The sequence below is a fragment of the Galleria mellonella genome, unplaced genomic scaffold (assembly GCF_026898425.1).
Source record: "Galleria mellonella isolate WM207_F2 unplaced genomic scaffold, CSIRO_AGI_GalMel_v1 utg33, whole genome shotgun sequence".
NCBI lineage: Eukaryota > Metazoa > Arthropoda > Insecta > Lepidoptera > Pyralidae > Galleria > Galleria mellonella.
In genome coordinates this window covers 805,745-819,851 of record NW_026442079.1, presented here as the reverse complement: position 1 = coordinate 819,851, position 14,107 = coordinate 805,745, and the positions used below count along the sequence as shown (strand labels likewise).

General features: G+C 31.6%; 1 protein-coding gene across 1 annotated transcript in view; it reads left to right on the top strand.

Moving 5' to 3' along the window:
• Positions 1-14,107, top strand: part of LOC113519267 (ankyrin repeat domain-containing protein SOWAHA) — a 58,536-nt gene that overhangs the window by 32,943 nt on the left and 11,486 nt on the right. The window contains exons 5-7 of the mRNA XM_052896582.1: positions 8,215-8,226; positions 8,561-8,563; positions 13,423-13,512. Of these exons, the coding sequence (XP_052752542.1) occupies positions 8,215-8,226; positions 8,561-8,563; positions 13,423-13,512 (105 nt within the window). The remainder of the gene's footprint in view (positions 1-8,214; positions 8,227-8,560; positions 8,564-13,422; positions 13,513-14,107) is intronic.

Genomic DNA, 14,107 nt, shown 5'->3' with positions numbered 1-14,107 from the left:
CGGCGTAACGGCCTCATTACGTCGTGTGCGAATATATTCTATAGACACTGTTTCTGCATTAACCTCAAGCACTGTGTTATATGCTGTAAAAGCGTAAATGCCGGTATTGCTATTGTTATAAATACATCTCCAAACATTTCTCTTGTTTTACTAATTTGTAAGAGTTGAGATTTGTACGAATCGTTAAATGTGTGGTACTTGGTACAAGCATTTAGTTAATTTAATTGTGGATATTAATCACTCGGCTGTTATGGTTTAACAATAAATTAGTTTCAATATATAAGTAATTTGAATAACGAAATGCATATAGGGGGCTTCTTAATAAATTTAATTAAAAAGTCTTAAAAAGAAAATGCTGTGAATATCATACATACAAGAATTGCCTACTTTTTATAATTGATGAAAAATAACGAAATTTAATTTTTTCCTTTTATTTAAAATAAAAATCTCAAGTTTTTTCTGTTTATAAGCTCCTTCAAGGTCATCTGAATCCTAGGAATTTCCACTAAAAATCTCATCCTTACTTTCATTGTCATCGAAAATATTTTTTTTACCTCTTTTGAATGAGATTTAATATTTTCTAATATAATTACTTCGGATCGCCCGATTGGTTATTAAACCATGTTGGTTTTGAATAAAATTTTGGATTTATTTCAGTTCCTTTTCGATTTCCTCTCTTGTGATAGAAGTAAGTGAATGTTGTTATTGTTATTATAGCTTAATAAAATCACACCATCGCAAACCGTAGTATTTTACGTTCAATTTAGCAGAACTCACGTATGTTGCAATTAAGTGCGTCTCATTCATAAAAATAGTTCGTAACTTTTTATATTTTAATGATTTCGAATTAGGCGGAATCAAACAATCATGTTTAAAAAATTTTCTTAAATTTTTCATTATTCAATATTGCAGAATATTTTTTAAATAATATATCTGGAATTAGTAGCATTTCGCCAGCCGCAATTTTCTGTGTTCATGTTCACTTTCTCACTCATTTCATGTTTTGAAAGAGATATAACAATTTAAAACGTCAGCGATTTCGGGTCACCGATAATCCTTGTTACTTTTAAAAGTTTATGTCTCTTATCTGATCGTTGACTTCTGGGTTCAGTTTTATACAACACAGATCTGTTGCCTTCAGGTACGTATAATTCACAAGAATAGTTCGCATCGTTTTCTGCTTTAATAATTCCCAATAAAATAAAGTGAATGTGGAACCATAATTCCTTACTTTATTTTTAAATTTGATGCTGAATATATAATATAAATTTTGACGTTTGAGCCCAATTACATTATACTACATTTTTTAACGCCGTACATAAAAGACTGGAAAGTAAAAAATATAAATAAAAATGGTCCAAGTTTTGTTTTGTTACCACTGTCTGTCTATTAGCACTGCTAATAAAACATCCTTGATAGAAAGTTTCATTGATAAGTCTGATGCCTATAGATATCAAAGGTGGATCTTATTAGACTATAATGGATTTTCGAGTTGACTTGATTACATTCACGTAAACTTATTATTTTCTCCTATTTTACTTATCTACTGAAGTTATTTTCATTTTATGGCAAATATTTTTCTATGTTATTAAATTTAGCTTAGGTAATTAAATAATAAAAATAATCTATATATGTCTAGAAACTAAACATTATCACTTGTAAACCTTTATTATATTACTTTTCTTGTAGAATACTTTAAGCGAATAGATGGGCAAGTTTAGAGAGAGGATTTATTCGTCTTTGATGATCTCGTTGCCTGAGGCGTGTACGTTATTGTGAAACTTTTATATTTTGTTGCAGATTGAGCGTTGTTTTACTGAAAAACTTCTCTTTATAGAATAAAATACAAAAGAAGTTCACTAAGTACAACCCTTGCGTTAAGATTACTCTTTTCCATGCAAAACTTTTAATTAATCAAAATTAAAAGGGACGGTGGAGATGTCTTACCCGCTCTTTATTTAGAGAAATGCTTTTCATTAGCACGAGTATCTTTTATAGGAATTTAAAATACATTAACAGCAAGATTCTATTAAGGTTACGGTACTATTAGCTAACTTGCTATGTAAAATAGTGACTCCTCCTAAAGAATCATATTCTTTGCATTTAATAAATCTTTAGCAGTAGTATAAAAATATATTATAATATCTAAATATTGTAAAAACACAAAATATATCTACTTAAAACACATCTTTAGCCTGTTGATAAGATTGTTCGATAAGTTGGTAAAATTGACGTTATAATTGCATGCACAAGGTTATCATTTTACTATTTCTTCTACTGCAAATTCCTTAAAGTGACAATAACTGGCCCTTTGTTATTACATGAAACGATTTGAATTAATAAACCCTTCTGAGACATGTCAGCCAAGACGCGCTCATTATAATATGCCCGTACAATTCCATTTCTAATTCAGCCAGAATGGCATATAGTATGCTCAAAGAGCGCGGAACCAAAGGCGGGCGATAGTTAATCACTATCCGCATCTGTGATGAAGTGTGGCTCGATTGTAATTACTTCGTGTGTTGATTTAAGCTTCACCACGTAGCGAAGAGAAGGGACCGCGGCGGCCCAGCCCCGCGACTGAATATTGAATTTATTTCTCCAGAGATACTTTATACAATTACTGGCGGACTTGCCGCCACGGGAACCTATTAAAATATTGGAGATAAGATCAAATTTTTAGTATGGACGAGGTGGGCTGGGCGCCTTATAAACAAGAGTCGAAAGCCGGCTACTTCCATCTCTCCGCTTATAGCTTTTGTATTTACAATTGTTTCTAATTATGAATTGATCAAACATTCAATTCTATATTGTTTCTAATTATCTTTGGATGTTTGATTACATTTGTAATTTGTTATTTAATTGGCTTCTGATTATGATGTGGTTGTGTTACATTGTAATAGTCTGATTAAATAGTTACATTTCCAAATATAAAAATACAATAACATGCCCCAATTTGTGGATTCAAAGTTATATTTTGATTCATTATTGTGATTGTGTTAGCGAATAAAGTATATGTATGGTCTAATAATCTAAATTATAGATTAATGACCACATAAATGTTTTAAATATTTTATCTACAATTTAAGATTGGGCAAAATTACTAAAACTACTAAAAACGTTTATTTTTAATAGTTTTCCCTATTCCTATTACATATATTATTATGTGTAAACTATATTAGTATAATAATACAATTTTTATTCGTACAAATACAAACCATTACTGAGAAACAATATACCTTCTATGTAGTTAAGCTAAAATACCAAATGACTGGGAGTAGCCCAAGCGATGTGACTAACTGCCCTAGGGCCCCATCTGCGTAATATACGACAGCGGCTGGATAATTTTTAATTAGGATCTGCCTACCGACCTAACAAGGCCGCTATTTGTTTAAACAAACACAACTAAAAGCAACATGAGAACAGAACGATATCAACTATCAAGAATGTTCGATGTCTTTTTATTTGCGAATCATCCGTTAGAAAGATTTACGCACGCCCGCCGCAAACGGGTTAAGTGGCACAATCAATTCGAAGATAGAATTAACTAAGGACGAGGTAAGGCGAATCCTAAACAATTTTGATTACGGGTTCCTAATTAAGAATCACTGTTGAATTGTCCCTTTAAATTCTAAATGGCATTTAATCTAAAATTTTTGCAAGGAGTTTTTCAAGGGTATCTTCTTATTTTCATCGTCAAAATATTTACTTTCGAGTTTTTCGTGCTGCTCTCGCTTCAGAGTTGAGATGGTCGTGTGAGCTATAATAAGATTAATGATGTTGCTGTCGTCGCAAATTAAAGTTCTCTTCGAGATTTTAATAAGGCCTTTGTCAAGTAAAAGTTTCAAGTTTATGTAAATTGTTAAGTTTTAGACAGGTCTGAGATATGCTCTATTAAATAATACATTCTGTAGTAAAAAATGATGCAACAAAAATTTGCGGCTGCAAATATTTGTGTCGGGAGGATTGGAAACCACACGTATAATCTGTAAGTTTCAATTAGCAGTCCCCTACCTTCGCTACCGCTATTGAATTGGCCCAATGAACAGGTCGTTTTGCATAAATGCCCGCCAGCTGTTTACAATAATCGATGATATGTTTTTACGAGTTACATTTTCAATTTATTGATATTCATTCTTGGACGGACAATTTATTTGTATCGATAATACTTCAAAACTCCTGTTTGTTTTTAATGGGCCAACAACGATTTTAAATTTATCCGAGTAAAATTACATAAAATCAGCTAATTACCCATTTGTCAATAAACGATGTTTAATCGACAATAGTGACATGACATACATCATGAGGACACGAAAAATCCATAGAAACCTCGTCGCTGAAAGAATACAATGGAATAAAATAAACATGAATAAGTGTGACTGCTTATTGTTTCCTTCGTTGGGCTCTCTGAATTGTAACTTTTTTATTTGTTGGGTCTCCAAATCCTGTTTAACGTAACCTCTGGAGGCATTGACTCGGAGTGTAGTCGGATGCATTGTGTTGGCGCAACTAACCGACGACAGCGAGTTGTGAACAGTTTCTCACATCCCGGTAAGATAAGTGCATTTGCTTGTCGCGACAAGGCGCGGCGCAGTGATCGCTTCGCCGGACCGCCTCAATGGGCGCGAGTTCTTTATTTATATACGCCCTTCTGCAATTAACGATAGTAAAAAGAAATACATATAACTTTTGATTTATGTCATACGTTTATCTTTCGTGTTTACATTCAATTCAATGGCAAAAACGAAATCCGTTCTTACCTTTCTTACTACAATTTCATCTATACCTATATCGCATAATAGAACAGAATGTTTGTTGTTAGCTCTTTAAATGGGAACTTAACTTCGAAAGCAAATAAGAAGATACTGAGAAATAAACATGATAGAACCTAATGTTAAGAAACTTAACATTCTTTAAAATGTATTAAATAATTAAATCAATTGTCTTTGAAATAATTATAAGGTTGTTTACATTTCTAAAATGTTCCTTTCTATAAAATAATCCATTGATTGTGCAATAGTATCTTTTTGTATTTCTAGATATAGGTAAATATAGCATGTATATCCTTTTTTTATTTAAGGACTCGACACATTGAAATCATAAAATGAAATCTGGACCGTATGCTGTCTGTTTTTTGCCATTAAGTCGTATATAAATCTTCGTCCGTCGTCACCACTGGTTAATTTATGATCGTTCAAAAATCTCGATTGCGTGCCTTATCTCTGATGTAGTTTACCGAATCTCAATAAATTCAACCAGGCTAGCTTTTCATGTAACTTAAAATACTGATACATTTAATGGAATTATTTCAGTACTATTTTAATGAATTAATTTAATATTTATTACATACTATTTTTTTTTTTACTTTTTAATAAATGTAAATTTTAGGCAACTTCTTCTATGATTTAATATAAACAGATTTCTGACTATTTGATCTATAAACGCACAAGCTGTCGATGAGATTGGACTATTTAAGGTTATAAAGAATTGACGTGTGGTCTCGGCCTAGAATAGATAGCCCATTCCTTCTCTCGTAAGAGACGACTAAGGGAACTTAATGATCCAGGGATGGACTGCAATGTTCCTCTTAAAACATCATCAAAGACTAACTGCGGTTGCCAACCTGCTTGCCAAGCGTGGCAACTACTTGCAAACCCCCCAAATAAAAGCAGGCCTATGTTCAGCAGAGGACATTTAACCGCTAGTATGCTGATAATGATGAAATAATTCCTAAAGAAAAAGGCGATTAACACGTTTAATGAGACTAAAATTGTGATTAATAACTAGTATGTACTATTTATTTTATATGATAATAAAAAACAGGTACAGATATTTATCGATTTATTATTTACACATTATAGGAATAGGTATATGGTGCATTTACTAACAATACTGAACAATACTTTTATAAGTAACTATAAAATTTATACACAATCTCGAAATGCATCCATAAATATTGCAGATCAAATTAGAAGCGTTACATTAAAAAAAAATATTTGCAACGTGCATTGTTTCTTAACAAAGCGATCGGTATCCGATTGCGTATCTTTTAACGGGGACATCCCGAGGATATGTCGTTAATAGAGCGTTGTGTCTCTTCGTTTTGTTTTAACGTTCAGTGACTCCGTTATTTCGGAGCGAGTAATAAATTGCGCGATGACAGGTGTCAGCTGCTCCGACGCCTCTGCACTCTTGCGTCGATGTCTCATTCCTCACGTTCTACTCCTAAATTCTCTTATTTTATCAACGCTCCGTTCAATTTTCGTTTCGTTCTCTTGCCATTTTATTTGTTTGTGTTAGTATCACAGTGTTACTTGTGCTAATCCGTTTTGTTTCAATTGTATATCGAATATTGTTATACGGATTATTATTGATAATATTTTATTAGATTCCTAATCATTATCATTATGTAATACATTAAATTAACCGTTATTTAATATTTTATAATTTTTATTTTAAGTAATGAAGAATTAGGATCAATTCAAACATGAATGTATAAACTTTAATTTGTATTACATGCAAATTAACAACAAAATCATATATTACAAATCATAATTATTCCTGCAGAATACTTAATAGCTTAAATATATATATTACGAAGTCTAATTCCTTTTACACGGTCAAACATTTGCCCGCAGTAAATGATAGACGACAGTGATATAAATACAGAATAATAGTTGAAAAAGAGTAATGCATTCATATTTGTCTTGTGTTTGATTTATGCTCTAGTTTCGAACGTACAAAGTGATACAGAAAGGAGATGACAATATCCTGGCGAGTTTCGTATTCAGTCCTGGTGCTGGGTTTCAGCTCTTAATAACTGTCAACGAAGGTTTGCGTCACTGCTTTCGATAATAAATAATGTCTTATTTTAGAATTTCCCATTCACTATGTTTCACTTACACCGGTATGTGTGTATCAAACAACACACATTTCTCGAAAATGACACTCGACGACTGATTGGTATAGTGCCGCGTTACGATTGATTAATGATTGCCGCTGTTTTGTCTGGACTTGTCATTATGATGCTTTTAATGACTAATAATTGGACAGTGTTGCTGTTATTAATTAATATGGCACTGTTTTAATTCCATCCATGTTTTTACTCGTAATTTGGTCAAATTTTGTTTTAATATGGTACTGATAATGAGAATTCGTATTATTTTTTGATTTTATAATTTTTGCTTTAATAGATTTTTAACCTGTTTTAATAAATCAGAAATAATACGATGGCATAACCAAACAAATTCATTGAATGAAGGCGTATTAACAGTCGCGGAGGCAGCGCCGGCGTCGGCCGTACGACGATTACACTGCCTCATCTTTGTACACGCACGGGCATAGCACTGATGGGATATTAAAGTTTATTACCAACGGCAAAATTGGCCGAGCGACCGCTGAGGAAGCTACTCGCCAAGACCTATTAGCGGTATTACATATTTCATATGATCCACCGTTCATCGACGATTATGGGTATATTAAAACGCCGTCGGACCGTCTCCCGATCATGGGAATATGTACAGCCCTCACTTTTATCTACGTTTTTTTATGGTTTAGTAGGTAATTCGGTGATCACGATCGTTCAAGGCGTACATTATGGGTACCACTCCAAAAGTTTAATGGTTAATCTCATTTTTTAGCGATTCGCAGGGTCTCGTGAGAGCGCGAGGTAATTGTCAAAGCCATACTGGGCATTTAAAAAGGTTATATCGATAGGTTAGAACCATCACAATTCCTACAAGCGCTATAGCAATCTGCGTGGCTTTAAACACATTCTTCAAAACTGTTAATCGGAAGTTTTTTTTGTGCTTATTTATGTTATTTTTAAAATTTATATAAGATTATAAAAAAATTTAAAATTATATTTATTCGCCTATAATCGGCATCATCACTACCATCATATCAGCCATTGACTACTCACTGCTGAACATAGGCTTATGTCCCTGTGTATATACCAGCAGCATATAAAATTATTTAATAATAGAAGTTGTTTATACTCTTATGTAGTGTGTAATATTTTCTGCACGTAACCTGTACTTTACTGCTTACACCAAATTTACCAGTAATAGCGGCCTCGAAATTTAGAGCAAAATGTGCCTTTAAATATTTTTAAACATTTCGATTAGCAACTGTGTAAAATACATAGCAATCAACATCGTGTTGTGCGGTTTTATATACGAGTATGTATTTAATGCTGCTATTATTTTGTTTCAGGACTCGTTTACGGTAAGTTTTATAAAGATGGGCATTTCATCAATCTCAGATTAAAAAGTAACATCATTCAAATTTGTAAGTATACTTAGAATTAATAAACTTAAATTGAGGGCATAGATGAATTAAAGCAATAAAAAACACTAAGTCATCTGTGGTACCATTTCTAAAATGTTTCCATCATCCATATCAACATTTTTTTGTGTTACACATGTTTGTATTGGTTTGTTGGCTCAACACGTGTATCTGGTAAGATTTCCAATTTGTTAAGATGAAATATATCTGTGAGATCTTTACAGATGCATGGTTCATTAAAAAAAGTGTAAAACTTTTGCTACCGTAATTGTAGTATGTGTATATGAGAAATGTTTATGGACTCTTTATATATTGTTTAAAAGTATTTCTATGTTCTGTTTTTCTGTTAAAACTCCAGTTAAATTTAAACGACATTGGTTTAATTAATGTAACCATTACGTTTTCCGGTACTTCCATCGCGACGGGGGTCTCCTGCAGGGCGTAAGTATTACTTTATGTACCTATTATTCTTATACATTTGCACATTATCCTTGCATTTTTAAACTATGAACACCTATTGAATATAAACTTGTTTAATAACATTATAAAACAGCAGTTAATGCATTGACTTGGGTAACTACTATGATACCATATTTTGTATATAATTTTCTATTTATTTGAAAGAAAAGTCAACATTTAATGCTCAAAATAACTGAGATAAATGTGAATAAATATATAATAAGTAATAATATATAATAATAAATATGTAATAAATGGAGCCAAGGTACAGGGCTCCATTTATTACAATTATGAGAAAAATATTTATAGAAGTACCAAAACAACTACTCGGCTTTAGAATTTATACTTGCAGTATACAAAAGTAGTAGATTCGATAGAATCATAAAGCTGTATTTAAGAATTAAAACAAAATATGGCAAGAGTAAAGTATAAGAGTCCTGGGTAATAAATGGTAAATATTGTTTATTAAAATAGCCATAGTACAGTACCCTACATTTGATGTACAAAAATAGCTCAATCAAATAACACGATTGAGAGACAGAAACAATTTGCACACATTAACATGTTCATCAACGTCACTGTCAATCCATATGCATAATTACACATAGTATTTGACAAGACATAATTAGTGACGCTGAAGACGCATCGTTCTGCGGATCCTAATTGACATACATGCAAACGCAATCAATATGAGGTGGTAACGGATATTACCAGGACGCGAGACAAGCCATAAGCCTGCACTCCAATGAATATAGCATAGGGTCTAAACAATAGAAATACAACATTCAATCACACCGTTGCGTAAAACATGAACCAGTATGATTGAACATCCCACGGATACCACCGGCGATGGCTCTCCGTTAAAATATACGACTTAATGTTTCAATTTTACGTTATTTTTTGAGTAAAGGTACTGCCAGGCTTTGCAAAGATATCTCTAACAGTATACTCGTATATGCGCTATTTTAAGAAGCAAACGCCGCCTCTTTTTTTTAAAAAAGCATCTCTTTGATATACGTAAAACAAAAGTATTTTTGAAAGGTATGTACTAAGGTACTTTATATACATTTCAGATTCGCATATTTCTAACTGGTAAACGAATGTAAGTAATCTCAAGTACAAATATTTTAAAACATACATAAGGAATTTGAAATTAAATTACAAAATTTAATAACATTTTTATGACAAACATACAAAATTTGATCGTACATCAACACGAACTAGTGATACAACATTGTTCTAGCGATGTGATTATAAAATGTTGTATCTGACAGCCTACTCGAGTCACTAGTTCTAATACACGGTGTGAATGCTGTGGGAATTTGAAACACGACATTGCTTTTCAGACGGCTAAAATAAAATGGCCTATAACAATTTACACTTTAAAGTGGACGGAAGTTGAATAATTTTATAGTCCAGCAACACTTGTCTAATATTATTAAAATTGTTAGAACCAAAAAAAGCAAAGTACTTTTAAATGGTTAAAACACTTAAACTAAATTCGGTTGTGACATATATAGAAATACAGTCTAATGTAGAAATATATTTTGAAATATTTTAATATTGTTGTTAAAATTCATATTCAAATTTTGCTCAAGTGGGAATCACATTGTTTAAAAGAGAAAAGTTATATAATTATGTATATATATTAAATATGCTGCCAAATATATATTAGTTTTAGATGAACTTATGTGATCTATCGAAAGGAAATGGTAACATTTTTCGAATTCATAAGATTCTTGTTAAAAATAAATACTCTTTGAAAGACACAAAGATTTATATCTGGCAAATTATAGAGCTTTGCTGGGTGTTCAGACCACGTAATCCTGTCTCAAATTTATTAGCTTAGCCAACGATAAATTAGTAAATTCGGTCGCCGGTTGACCCGGAAGCGGCGCCTTAATGAGCTTTTTTTATTCTAAAGGACGTTTTCTACAGAATGAAGTCGTTCCCGTGTATGCCCATAAATGTTAATGCTGGTTACAATTGCAACGAGACGAAAAAATCGCTATAATTCTTGTTCTATATATTTTTAAGGAACTTAAATTGCGAAGAAATGCTAAAAACAAATATTTTACAAAAAGTTTATAAGGAATTTCTATTAGAACAACAACAATTTAACTCAGTCAGTATTCAGGAACCTATATCAGATATTCGAAAATATGTACTATAATCTAAAGAAACGAAACTGTTTATAAAACCACCTCAAAAATGTCTTTTTTTAAAGCGTATCGGGTTTTAAAAATAAGCATTAAAGTGATGGATGTAATATTTATTATTTTTTATTTCTGTATATATGATCACAATATTTTGATTGCGGTGCGTAAAATAATTTTATAACTTCTATCTATATTATAGCAAAAATAAAGTTATTGTTTTTTATCAGTTATATATCTTAGTAATACTGAATGTTATTCCACGACCAATTGCGCTGTATATTTATTGCAGGCATTAATTTAAAGTTTATTAAGGCTAATTTAGTTATTTTGGTTATATTATTTAAACATAGTCTTCACAGGGCAGTAATGAAGGAGCCCTACTTGTCAATCTTGTATCAAGCATAATCAACAATAAGTTACTATGACATATGCAGATTGACTGACAAAACATTAGGTGCACCTTTAAAATGAAATTATTTTAATGTTGCTCATTCTCAATAAATTTGGCTTCTACTATCTAATAAACTATTATTAAACACAGTATTTTACATTTGGCTAATAAAAAATCGTTTACTTGATATATGAACATCTCGTACAGGATTTTAATTAAATAATATTCCTGTTATCTAGAGCTATTATTAAAATAATTAAATATTAATGTTTGTATTAGTGTATATTAATTAAAAATATTTTCCCCGCATGTTATCCAATGGCTGCCGATGATATGGACCGATGTCGCCCGCAGTATGTGAGTATAATTTTATTATAATTTGTCCTCGTAATTACCATTTACAGGCCACAAAATTAAATAGTTTCAATATGAGTATTCAAATTGATTTTTGGATTTAAACTATGGGTATTATAAATTTTCTTGATCCTATTGGATATTAAGCTAAGAGTTAAAATTTAATTCTAGTCATTTAAGTATCCAAATAATGCTAATAAATAATATATACAATTTATATAAACAAATTGCTCAGAATTATTAGTAATATATCTAAAAGTGCACAATATTATTTCGTTTACGGATAGGAGATGGTAATACATACTATACGTAAAGTGTATATAGGGATAACCGACCAATCGATGTAAACCACACTGTATATACGAGGTACGTAGAAAATCGTACCAGTACCCAATGTGCGGGGCAAATTAACAGCGCATCCCCCGAGGCCAATATTTCTCCGGGCGACGTCGAACCCAGGACGCCTCTAACCGCCCGACTGAATCAGCGAGGAGCACGCCTACACCTTGTTCAAACGACGATTGCTACCTAACCCTCAATCAAATTGTAGCTACGTAAACTGCTGACTGGATAACCTGGCGCCTTACTGTATTTAGCTCTCTCGTTGTTTCAACAGACTATTGTAAACGCATCAGATGTGAAATATCTATATAGTCGAATCCAAAAAGAACGTAGTTATATTCGGAGAAGCTACAATGGTACTAAAAATTCATAGGCAAATAATTTTTTTTTAGAAAATTATAACATTCGTTAAATATGTAAAAAAAAATAATATAAAAATATTTAATGGAAATACTGCAATTTTTTGGAGCAATGCTTCAGTTTACCCATTGTACGTACATCATAAGTAATTCTAAAAACGATAGAGTGCGTAAACTGTCTATGAAAAACAGTATCTTTTCTAAAAAACGATATTTTTGTTTCCTTGATAGATAGCGGACTTATAAAACCAATTATTTTTTATATAACATAAAGAAAAAATAATGACTATTTATTTAAAATTTTTGGTTTTTATATTATAAAAGTATATCTATGTCTCTGATCCAAACAGTTGCAATGATTTCCTGAAAACTCTATTTTTTTACTTATAAAAATAGGATACATATTTAATTATTATTAACTGTATAATAAAAGACTTGATGATTGAAATGAAGTCCGTAATATAATACGGATAGTGGCTTAATCTAAAATTAGGGTACCATTAATAGCTCACGTACAAGACTAACTCGCCTCCGATGAACACACTAAGTATCAGCTGTTTAAACTTAATTTCTTATCTAAACACCGGTTCTCTAAAATTATGCTCAGCATAACGTCTTTAAAATTAAAATGACCATTGATGATAGCAAGCTAATTCATATAACTATGCTAATAACACCTACCTTCAACAAAATATAATCTTTAATCTGGATGCAAATCATCCTAATACGTTTCGATTATATGGAGCTATAATTTCGGTATTATATTGTCCATCAAAATGTTTTACATATATAAAAATAAAAGGATGGCAATCAAGCAATTTGTTTCTCGACCTACAAACTCTTTCGTGATGGTATTCTGTTTTGGTCTTAGGTCGTGAATAATTTTAGGATTAGATTTATACTATTTTCAAAAATTTTATTTTCTAATCTCATAATTATATCCAATACAAAGCAGTTAAGTAGAGATAAAATTTATAAATTTATAAACATAACAATCATTTAGTAACTGTGTAAATTTTATCAAGTAATATAAATTTGTATACTCTAATCAATGTTGCTACTCGGTTTTCAGACAGCGATGCACTGGGCTTGTAAACGGGGTGATGAGAATTTGGTCAAATTGCTGGCTGGTGTCGCCCGTCAACTTGTTAACGAACGCTCGGTTTGTATACATTATAATTTGCTAATAACATATTTCTTTAGACAATACAAACAATTACACATATCGATTATATCATGCTATATAATTAATTAATAATATTGATATAAAGCGACGAGACTTAAATTTACATACCTACTATTAAGGAATTTCACTAAGTTGGTTTCAAATGCAAAAAGGCGATAATCATAAAAGGAACTTTGCCGAAAATAATTTTGAGAACTATAGCCTATGATAATTTTATTTTTAACTGTAACTTAAAGGAGTTTATTAAGACTCCTATTTTTTTTTTACTATAGAAAGATCCCGCAAATTATCACTTATTCAAAATAATAATAATAGATATGTAAATTAAAGTCGCCGTCCCGGTATAGAATGGGTCATCCCTTTCTATCCCGTGGATATGGCAGCAGCATACTTTTTAAAACTTCACTAAAGCCTAACCGCGGTTGTTAACCCGCCTGCCAAACGTGGCAACTAATGCCAAAACCGCCCTTATGTGAGAAGCCTATATTCAGCAGAGAACCGTTAACGGCTGATATGGTGTTGATATTGATGAAATCCTAATCTATATAATATGTCGATATAATTTTTATAT